The sequence below is a fragment of the Phascolarctos cinereus genome, unplaced genomic scaffold (genome assembly GCF_003287225.1).
Source record: "Phascolarctos cinereus isolate Bilbo 61053 unplaced genomic scaffold, phaCin_HiC Scaffold_7;HRSCAF=346, whole genome shotgun sequence".
NCBI lineage: Eukaryota > Metazoa > Chordata > Mammalia > Diprotodontia > Phascolarctidae > Phascolarctos > Phascolarctos cinereus.
Genome location: NW_027556180.1, coordinates 122,288,907 through 122,301,046, shown reverse-complemented (window position 1 = coordinate 122,301,046; position 12,140 = coordinate 122,288,907). Strand labels below are relative to the sequence as shown.

The window sequence follows — 12,140 nt, the reverse complement described above, 5'->3', positions numbered from 1 at the left end:
CTGCTCAAAAAGTTTTCCAGAAACCTGCACAAAGCATGGTCAAGGAGCCTGGACTCATAACAGGAAACAGGACTAGACCAATGCCCAGGCAGCCCCTCTTTGAACCATAACAGAGGGCCGGGACAGATCAGCATCTTATCAGGCAGCCCATGCCAAACCCAGAGCCCAGGCAGCTTGCATCTGAACTACAGCCTGGGACAGAGCAGACCACTACTTAAATAACCCACACCTAAGCAACAGAGGGAAAAAGAGCCAGAAGAGCCCCTGGAATCTTGTAAGAGGCTTTCTACCAACAAAATCAACAGCAGTTGGTTGGAGCCACAATGCCAACTTTAGATACAGGATTATACAAGAAGAATACAAGAAAGGGTCCATCTTTATCCAGCTGGCACTCAGTAATTTCTGTAGAAGTTGGGCAGTGTTAGTCACAATATGTGGGACCAAACAGGGCCCACCAACACTATCCAAAAGTATGGAAGAAAACAGAGTCTGACCTAAAGACAAAGCCCCAAGCCATCAACTGAGGTCTGAGATATGTCAACAGAAGGAAATAATGAAGACAATTAAGAGATAATAGGGATAGAGGAAAACCCAAGAGAAAAACACAGAAAGAGAGAAACTGCTACAGATGCATATGGAACCTTAGAGGGAACAAATAGCCTGGCTATAAGGACTACAAGAGTACCTGGAAGAAATGAAGCAAGAGATGCAAAACATAATTTTATATAATATCTAGGAAAGAAAGAATCCAAGGAAATTTTGGGGGTTTTTTTGGCCTGATAATAGTGGTGGCCATTTATAAAGCACTTCTTTCATCTATTTCCTTGTTTATTCTTCTAAAAGCTCTGTAAAGTAGGCAATACATCTACTACTACCACCATTTTATTTTTTTAATTTCATTCTTTTTAATTCAACAAGAATTTATTTTCTGTTCTTCTCCACTCCTGGCATTGGAAAAGAAAAACAAATCCTTGTAATAAATACACATAGTCAAGCAAAACAAATTCCTACATTGTCCATGTCCAGAAATGCAATTCAGTATGCATCTTGAGTCTATCACCCCTCTATCTGCAGGTAGGTGTCATGCTTTATTATAGGATCTCTGCAATCATGGTAGGTCATTGCATTGGTCAGGCTTAAGTCTTTCAAGGTTATTATTTCTTTACAATGTTATTATTTATAAATTCTTTTCCTGGTTCTGATCACTTCACATTATATCAGTTTATATATGTCTTCCTAAGCTTCTCTGAAACCATCTTTTTCTTCATTTTTTATGGCACAGTAATATTCTCTTAGTCATATACCATAATTTCTTCAACCACTCTAATTCATGGGCATTCCCTTAGTTTTCAGTGCTCTGCCACTACCAAAATAATTATAATAAATATTTTTATATATGTGGGTCCCTATACTTTTTTCTTTGCTCTCCTTAGTATATAGGCATTGTAAGTAGTATCACTAGGTCAAAGGATAGATTGCAGTTTAGTGACTAAAAGGTACTTTAGGCATTTTCCCCAAATCCTTTCTAGAATGGCTAGTCCAATTCAGAGCTCCATATTATATAATCTCTCTTCCCATAGCCTCCTCTTTTTTTAATCATCTTTGCCAATTTGATGGGTGTGAAATGGAACTTAAGACTTTAATTTGTATTTGTCTATTTATTAGCGATTTGGAGCATTTTTCAAATGAATGTTGACAGCTTGGAGGTTCTGTTTTGAAAGTACTTGTTCATATCATTTGACCATGACTGTTATTCCTTGAAAGATGAATCAATTGCTATATATCTTGGAAATGAGATCTTTATTATAGAAACTCCCTACAAAGATCTTTTTTTCTGTGACCACTTTTCTTTCTAATTTTAATTGCATTGATTTTGTTTGAGCAAAAAAAACTTTTTAATTTTGTGTAATCAAAATTGTTCATTTTATTTTTTATGGTTATATCTCTTTTACTTGGTCAAGAATTTTTCCCCATCCACAGGTCCAAAAGGAAATTTCTTCCTTGTTATCTAATCTTTTTGTGACATGACCTTTTATATTTGTCATTTATCCATTTGAAGATTATTATGACATATGTTATAAGGTGCTGGCCTAAACCCAATGTTTGCCAGGTTGTTTTCTAGTTTTCCCAATAGTATTTGTTGAATCAAATGAGACCATATCCACTAACTGGAATGCTTAGATTTATCAAATGCTAGGCTTCTAAGTTTATTTGCATTTGTATGTTGTATATCTAATCTGTTCCACTGACCAATTTCTCTCTCCCTCCCTCCCTCTCTGTTTCTCTCTCTCAACAATTAATTAATTGATGATTACTGGCTTACCTAGTTTCAGATCTGATACTGCCTTCCTACTTTTCTTTTATTATTTCTCTTGTTTCATTTCTTTCCAGATTTCTAGTTGACCTTGTGTCCAGACTTTTATTTTTTTTGAGCATTCGCCTGTAAATATCTTAGCATTTTTCCTTTTTCCTGGGTCTTTATCTTAGGAATTTTTCTCTCTATAATATCTTTATCATCAGAATATCCAAGCTTATTTCCTGAATTAGGACTTTGCATTAGGTCCAGGCTTTTCTCACTTCTAGATGGAATGCTAGGGCCATATACATTCCTGGGTCTCTATTATCTGGGACTCTGGTCTTGTGTTCTCTGAGTATTGAGTGCTGTGTTCTTCAAAGATTTCAGGGGCAGCTTAAGCCAGGGAGCTGCAGACTTTCAGCAATCCCAAATAAATGATTTGAGATATGTACTGATACTGCTCATTTATTCTGAGCTTAGATCTGGGTAATACAACTATATAATCTTAACCTTGATTGATACTCTAGGAAACAGTTGCTGGCCCAAACCCCTGTCATATGGCTGGCAAGCCATTATAGCTTCAAAGTAACAAAGCTATGTAGGCTGCCTGCTGGTCCACAGTCCCTGCCTTTGTCATGATCCAGCCCTGGAGTTAGAGAAACTGCCTGTGTGTACCCCACATCTGTTCCAGTCAGCAGGCTGAATCTAATATTCAACTCTGGGATCAGAAAAATACAGGTACATTCCTACTCCTTGCATTAAATCTCAAATCCTGCTTTAGAATAGACAGCTGCAGACCAACCCCTGGTATGCCACTACAAGCTGATTCTGGGATCTTGCTCTAGGTCAGCGTTACAGAGACACAGCCCTGTCCCTATAGCCCTATTCTAAAGGCGGTCTACACATTGAATTGTCTAGGCTGAATTCATAATTTGGGGCTGGAAAAATGATACACTGTAGTATTTAGTCAGATTTCTTGGTTATTGCTTATTCTGATGCCCTTTCTTGATCTTTCTTGGAAGAGAACTCAGCCATATTTCTTTCTCCTACACCACCATGTTTTCTAATCCCACAGAGTATAGTAGGTTGTAAATCTTATCCAGGAATAAGATTCCATGGAAATTAGAATGGACGAAACCGAAAGCAATGACTCCATGAAACAGGAAATATTAACATGTAATATGATAGAAAAGTATAATATCATAACGTCATATAGTGCTTTAAGGTGTGCAAAGTACTATATATATGTTATCTCATTTGATCCTCAAAACAACTCTGTGAAGTAGGTGCTTTATTATCCCCATTTTACAGATAAGGAAACTATTTCTGAAAGAAGTTAAGTGATTTGCCAGGATCAGATAGCTACTAAGTGTCATTGGTGAAATTTGAACTCAGGTGTTCCTGACTCCCAAGTCCAGCATTCTTACAAGTTGTACCATCTAGCCTCAATGTGTATGGGGTTTGTGGAGAGGAACAGAAAAAATATATGAAAATATAAGATATCAAAAACAATTGACCTAGAAAACAGGTCAAGGAGATATCATGTAAGAATCATTGTTCTATCTGAAAATCATAGTGGAAAAAAAAATCCTGGATACTGTATTTCAAGGAATCATAAATGAAAATTTCCAAAATCTACTAAAATCCCAAGGAAAAGTGAACATAGAATGAATTCTCCTGTCAGCTGCTGAAGGAAACCCTAAATGGAAACTCCAACAACAGTGTTCCAGATCAAAGAAAAAAATTCCGTAGGCAACCAAACAGAAAGAATTCAATTCCAAGGATCTATAAGCCTTGGTAACTAGGCCAATATAAAGGAGAGAATTCCTGGATTATAGTATTTTAAAAGGCAGAGATAAAGGCTTATAACTAGATATAACTTATCTAGCAAAAGCTTTGATAAAAAATGATGCACTTCTAAGCATTCTCAATGAAAAGACAAGAGTTGTGAAAAGAAACTTTGAAATAAAAATGCAGAGAATAGAAAAATAAATACATTTGATTAAATGGGAGGTACTATATGATGATAGTTTATTTGCATTCTAATACAAGGAGGAGAAACAAATGTACTTTCAGAACCCTCATGTCTTCAAGGATCATAGAAGGAATTATATAAGATAAATTTTGGGCCTGAGGATAGTTTTATTGCATTTTTATGCTCTTAATACTGGGGAGGAAAGAAGAAAGAAGTTAGAATTTACTACATAGGAGCTGCATGAGATGAAGAGTATACAAACATGCAGGGAAGAGTGGGGAATCATTTCCCCATGAAGTTCACTTTAACCTGAACCAGACAAAAGAAAAAATGAAAACACACACACACACACAGAGTTTGGTATAGAAATGAATTACACTTAATAGGGAAATCGATGAAGACCATGTGAGAAGAGAGGGGATATTAAGAAGGAGGGCTGTGTTTCAGAGGGAGCAGTTACAGTGATAGATAGATAGATAGATGGATGGATGAATAAATAAACAAACTTTGGTTATGTAAGGTGGAACGTGATGGAGCAGTTAAAAGGAAAGGGAAAAGCATGAGTAAAAACCTGTGGTCTGGGATGGGACAAGAAGAAAAGGAGAGGTATAGTGAAACAAATGGATAGCTTCAATTATTTATCACTGGTATTGAGTATAGTCATCTCTCATCACCAGCTACTTTGTAAAGAGTTGAGGGAGAGGGATGAAGTGTTTTACTTTCAGACTTAGACAAATCTAACAAAAATATAAACATGAAAATGGCAGTAATTTTTAAAAAAGGAACAGAAAAGAGTTTACATATTTCTCAGCTTTGCATAATATCTTTACTAAAATCGATCTTGTATTGAGGCATGCAAGGGGTCACAAGCAAATGCAGAAAAGCAGAAATATTAAAACACATCTATCTAGAAAATCCACAAGAGTCAACTGTAATATTAATCAAAACAATGACTATAGCAAAGTTGCAGGACATAAAATCCACAAATTAACTATCCCAAAGGTAGACTGCAAAACCCAGCAGAATGCAATAGAAAAAAAATGTGCATTTAAAATAACTGTAGAATTATAAAATATTTTGGAGTCTGTCTGTTTTTGACATATAGCAACTCCCTGAATACAGCTACAGAACACTCCATATAGAGAAATATAGACCTAAGAAATTGGAAAAGATATACATTGCTCATGGATAGTCCATACTAATATAATGACCATATTACCAAATTAATTTATTTATTCAAATTATATTCAAAATTCAAATTCACATACTATTTAAACTACCAAAGAATTATTTTGGAGAGCCAGAAAAATAATAACAGAATTCATATGGAAAAACAAAATATCAAGAATCTCAAAGGAAATACTTTTCAAAAGAGAAAGAGAGAGGGGCTAGTAATATCATATCTCATACTAAGAACCAAAAATCATCAAAATCATAAGGTGCAGAGTGTAGTCTGTACAGGTACAGAGGTTAATTATTGTTGTTGAGGTGCACAACTTATAGAAGCAAATGAACATTATAATGTAATTTGAGTTTTAGGTTTTGTTTTTGTTTTGTTCTGGTTTTTTTGCTGCTGTTGTGCATTTTGTTTTATTTTTTTTTATAAACCCAAAGACCTCAGCTACTGCAATGAAGTCTCACTATTTGAAAAAAAAAACTTTTGGAAAAACTGAAAATCAAGTTTATACCAACATCTCATATCATATATCCCAATAAGTGTCAAATGGATATAGGGGTTAAATTTAAAAGGTCACATCGTAAACTAATTAGAGAAGCAAGGAAGGAAATCTCTTTCCCATTTAATAGAGAAAGAGCTCTAGACAACATGAACAGTTTTGATTACATAAAATTAAATTTTTTACTGTGCAAATAAGACCACTGCAATTAAGTTTAGAAAGGAAATAGTTGAGGGGAGAACAAAACTTGGCAGAGTTTTTCTGATAAAGGTCTTGTATCCAAAATATTTAAGGGCCTGATTTAATTTTATGAAAATCAGAGCCATTCCTCATCATATAAATGTTTGGTCAAAGGATATGAATAGGCAATTTTCAAAGAAATAAATCCAATATGTCAATGACTTTATGAAAAAAAACTTCAAAACAATAATTATTAGAGAAATGCAAATTAAAACAATATGAGGTTCCGTATCACGTCTCTCAGATTGGCAAATGTGACAAAAATGGTAAATGACAAGTAATAAGAGGGTCCCTGGGAAAGTAGGTATACTAATGAAATGGTACAGCCATTCTAGAAAGTAATTTGGAACTATGTCCTTAAAGTCACAAAGTATTATATACCTTTTGACCCAATAATACAATTACTGAGCTCCAAAGAGATCAAAGAAAGAAGAAAATGAATTAATGTATGACAAAGAATTGATCAACTGCTTCCTTTGTTCCAGGCACTGTGCTAAGCACTAGAGTTACAAATACAAATAAGTGAAGACAAGGTTACATTCTTTGGTGGGGAAGACTACATATAAAAAGGAGCTATTATAGGAAGGGGACCAGGGGAGCACGTGAAGTGATGTGTTTCCTGGCAAGCTAAGGCAAGAACTCATTTTTCAGTGAATTTAGAGCAAAATCAGGTAGTTCCAGTGGAAGGAGACTGAAGAATATGTCCACAGTTGAGGCAGCATCACATGAAAATAATCAAGAAGGACTCATATGTACACAAATGTTTATAGCAGCTTTTTGTCATAGTAAAGAAATGGAAACTGAGTATCTATTAATTGGGAGTGCAAATAAATTGTTATATTAATAGAATAGAATATCATTTTACCATAAAAATTGAGAAAAGGAATAGTTGCAGATAAACCTGAGAAAATGTATATGAGTTTATTCATAGATCCAGGAAAAAAAATTATACAATAACAACTAAATTAAAAAGAAAAAGAACTTCAAAAGACTTAAAAATCCTGATCAGTGCACTGACCAGTTGCAGTTCCAGAGGACTGATGACAAATCTGCCAAGAAGGTGATGGATTCAAGGCACAAAATGAAACATAAGTTTTTGGGCTTAGCAAATGTCAGAATTCTTTTTGAATAATTATATCTTACACAGGTTTTATTTTTAAATTGGATGTAGGGGTGGTGATAAGAAGAGGAATAACAATAAGGTCTCAAAGAGAGAGGAGAGGGAGGTAGGGAGAAGAGATGAGGACAAGAAAGATCAATAAGGCATTTTTTCCTAAGATGATATAGATTAATTATAAATTGCATTTTTATAGAATTAGACATCTTTACAAAAACATTAATTTTATCATGTCTGGAGTACTGTTAACATAAAACTGAAGATAATTTTAAAGCTAACAAATTAAAGGATCAGTATGAACAGATTTAAAAGAACTAACACTCATGACATCAGGAAATACTCAACTTATAAACAAAATAGTGCTAAACATGGGCTTCAAACAATCCAAAATGACATAACTAATAATCAAAGCTCTTAGTAGTTATAAGCCACTAATTTGCAGAAAACTAAAAGGCTACTTTCTAAAGAAGAAACCCTAAGACATCTTACTAAAAAAATATAAATCCATAGGACTTTTCACTAATGAATTTCATTGCTGGCAGTTATAAAAGAAAAATTTCAGTAAAATGAAGTAATATTATTTATAAGCTCAATTTGGGTCATTCGAGCCTTTAGATGTGTTTCATGTATTTGACAAGTAACACTATACTGTTTTTAGATATGAACTGCTAATGTCCATTCTTTGTTGAAAAGAGTCGACTGTCACTTTTCATAAGCAAAATGCCCTCTTTATAATGATGTATGAAACTCTGAATTTCATGTTAGTTATAGGAATTAATCGCAAGAATGCAAAAAGTTTCCATTGAAGTAGTCCATGGTACAGATATGAGTAAACACATTAAAAGTTTCATTACTATAAGAATCTCCTCTTTTGTACAAACTTTGTACAATGGAAGAATTTTTATTTACTATGCAAAACAAAACTTTACATAACAGTGCATCTTTAAGCATAAATAAAGTGTATATGATTTCTGGAAGTTCAGTGTACATAAATATCTTTTCTTTGCAAAATGAATTTTTTTCTGTTTCTCCACAAACTATTAGTTATTCATTTACCTTCCAGGAGTCATGTATCACTGAGAATTCCCTCTGACCCCTTGAAGAGTAGAATCATTTCATTCCTTATGGCAATAGCCAATTTGCTGATCTACCCTCCCATCCGACAAATGCACAGAAGAAAACAAAAAGAAGTCCAGAAGAACATGCAGACTAGCAGGACAGCTTTGAAAATTAAATATTGAATTGATCACATACATAAAATAAAAAGCAATTTCTCCATAGAGAAAGATTGCTGGTTACATGCACAATCCTTTTTTTCTGTTCTACACTTAGGAAATTGCTCATTTTGACATTTAAGTTCAGGGGAGAAAAACAACAAATCTTAAAGACATTATCAAGTTCAACTCCTTCATTGTATAGATCGCTCACAATTAGATAACACTGGAAGTATACAGAACACTTTCCTCACAACAGCTTTGTGGGATATTATCTGCATCATAAAGATGGGAAAACTGAAGTTCAGAGAAATTGGTGACTTCCTCAAGGTCTAAGGACCTCAACCATGTAAATGACCATGGTAGGCCTCAAACTCAAGTCTTCAAATTCCAAATCTGGTGCTCTTTCCACCATAACACATCCTTTTGTTCATATAATACTCAATGTTTTTCCTTAGTATTTATTATAAATTTTTTGACTTTATTTGATTTTGGCTTTATGTATCACATTAAATGATCAATTAATTTTTCTCAGTATATGGAAATCTCAGTATTTGACCACATTCATGGTCTATGCAGTAGAACTATGTTATAGGTGAAATAATAACTGATAGTTCTTGTGACTGAGTTCTCTTGGAAGGGGTCTAGGATGCACTAGTCATAATATAGATCATGTTATTGCAAGATTGCTGTATACTTTGGTACTTCATATATGATTACAGAATAACCATTTCACATTTTTATTTATGAAATTAATTGTACTTTATTGTGGTAGGTGGAAGTGAAGGCTGTTCCTGTTTCTCAGAAAAAAACATCTTTGCAACAAGAACAAGTGAAGAAGCTTCAAAGGATTCCAGGCAGTCCTTCAGCACCAGCTACTTCCATGAGCCCTGATATGACTTTTGGGGGGCTTGCATCACCAAAACTTGATGCTTCCTATGAACCAATGATTGTAAAGGAAGCTCGTTATATTGCCATTACTATGATGAAGGTAATCGATTTTAATTTGACAAACTCTCACCCCCTTTTTCTCTTCTCGTTTCTATGATGTTGAATCTGTGACTACCTAAGGACAGTCTCTCTTCCCTGGCCCTGTTGCTGTTCCTCACACACAAAGCCATCCTCCATCTCCATGAAATGTACCGTCTCCTCAACTCCATCTCTTGGAATCACTGGTTTCCTTCAAAACCCAACTCATGTACTACTTTCAACGTGAAGCCTTTTACCCTTTCCCCTGCCCCTGGCTAGTGCTCCACCTCCCAAAACTACTTAGTACTCATGTTGTAAATAGTCTGTAAATACTTAAGAGATTTATATACACATGCAGTGGTCTTCCCTGTTAAAAGGAAAACTCCTTTTAGGCAGGGATTCACTTTTACCTTTTTATTCCCAGAACTTCACACTTAGTTAGCACTTAAAAAATTCTTGGCAATTGGCTGATATAATTTTAATCTTCCACAAGATTAAATGTCCTCTACAGAAGTCCTATTCTGATTCATGTCATGGTGGGGAGATGATCCTAGGTTTTTAAATGCTGTGCCATGAGTGTACAAATTCCGACAGCCCCTATTCACCTGGAAATGCCTCACATATGGACAGATTGTTGTCTGAAGATTAGCCTAGTCAAATTTGGAGAGATTCAACATTACTAGAAAGTTAGAATCCAGCTAGTGAATTTTTCAACTATAGTAACTCATTCCTTTTAAGGAATGGAGATATTGTTGTCTGTGTTACAGATATTTGGATGTATTTGAACAAAATACTAAAATAACAAGGAAGGAAAAAAAACAAGATTATGCTACTGTTATTAGGAGTACAGGATGAAGATAAAGTGGTGTTTTTTTTATGATGGTGGTGTTGCATTTATATAGATTTTCAGGGAAAAAAATTCTTTAAGGAATATACAGTTCTTATTGGTTATTTGTGACATTTGCCCAATGACTTGGCCCCAAGTTTTCAAGTTCTTCTCTTTGTTCCATATGAAGTGGGACTGTGAAGTAATTTGACAGGTTTGCTTGTTTGTTTTATTAGACAAAAGTATCAGAACCTTTTGTTTGTTACAAATTAACATGACTGAAAAAATTCATCATCCTCATAACCTGTTTTCCCGGAAGTCTGTAGCTACTCCTTATTCCAATGATGTTTCCATCACTCATAGTATTTTTGGAATTTGGAGTTATCCCAGAACCTATGACATTGTTTTGAATGTCTTCATTGGGTGATTTGATTTTTGTCTTAAATAAAGATCATTCAGGCAAGTCTGATGAATCAGGTGAGTGTTCAAGCTGTTACTTGAGTGACTTATAAGAGAATTGACTGTAAGATAATTAGAACTTCAAAGGAAGAGAAATATTTCATGACAGAAGAGGTAGGAGAATGTTTCCCATGGGAATTGTACTGCTCCTTGAAGGATGATAATTATTAAGGGAAATTTGTAATGATTTTAAGAGGGTTTTTTTTAATCTGTTTTCATAGGTTTATGAAAACTATTCTTTTGAAGAGTTGCGTTTTGCTTCACCAACACCTAAAAGGTAAGGCTAGCATTATCAAAAATATTTTCCCCACCCCACCAATTAGTTTAATTTCTGTTAACAAATTCCACTTTGAAAATACAAATATAAGACACTGTGTGGGATGCTCTGGAGGACAACGGGAGGAGATATAATCCCAGCCTCTAGGAGCTTACAGTTGAACCTGTGTGGCATCAACTATGTTAGAAGGGAAGGTAGCTAATTTTGAGACATAGGAAGAAGGGGAGAAGAGCCATGAGTGAGTGCTAACGTGGTGTTTGAGACAATCAAAATGCAATATTTTGCTCCTAGAGAAGTGACCTAGTAAGAAAAAGAGAATAGTAGCATATCCTAGATAAAATTCATACTTAACATTACCATTTCATTACCATAGTTACCACTGATAACTAAGGAAAAAGATGGATGATGTGGGGTTTGAATTGTCCTAAGGGATAGTCCAATTGTCATTTCCAATGGAGGGTTATAACATAAAGATGGAAGAAGCATCTTTTTTAGTCCCTAATCTAGACTAAAGGGACTGCAGTTAGATTAGGGGAATATTGTCTATAAGTGTAGAAGCAATCAGCAGAAGTACAGATTCAGGATATACATTCGTGAAACTTCCATAGTAAAGCTAAAACCCTCCTGTGTGGTAAGATACTTTCCTATGTGCATATCATTCCACATATAGACATTATGTCTCATCAAAAAATAATAATAATCATAACAAAGTTCTGCTTTGATCTTGTGAAAAACAACTTTATATCTGCATTTTGTTTTCAGTGACCATAAGTGTATTCTAAGTTGTCTAAATTTGTTCCCTCCCTGTTGCAGATATATGTTTTAGTGACTTTAAGTTGAATTCAGCAAGTATTTATTAAGCATATATTATGAACAAACACTGTGCTAGGCTCTGCAGATATAAAGATGAAAAAGGCACCTCTTCCTAAGAAACTTAGTTTCTACTAGGGATAAAACATGTTCAAATTAAATAAGCACAACAATATTTGAGGGGTAACTAGGTGGTACAATGGATAGAGCTCCAGCCTTGGAGTCAGGAGGACCTGAGTTCAAATCTGGCCTCAGACACTGACACTTAATAGCTGTGTGAC

The 12,140-nt window shown here is 34.7% G+C and overlaps 1 protein-coding gene across 11 annotated transcripts in view; it reads left to right on the top strand.

Moving 5' to 3' along the window:
* Positions 1-12,140, top strand: part of MYCBP2 (MYC binding protein 2) — a 224,280-nt gene that overhangs the window by 98,382 nt on the left and 113,758 nt on the right. For all 11 annotated transcript variants that reach the window (XM_078147203.1, XM_020973272.2, XM_078147199.1 and 8 more), the window contains 2 exons: positions 9,294-9,509; positions 10,994-11,049. In XM_078147203.1, coding sequence (XP_078003329.1) covers positions 9,294-9,509; positions 10,994-11,049 — 272 coding nt within the window. The remainder of the gene's footprint in view (positions 1-9,293; positions 9,510-10,993; positions 11,050-12,140) is intronic.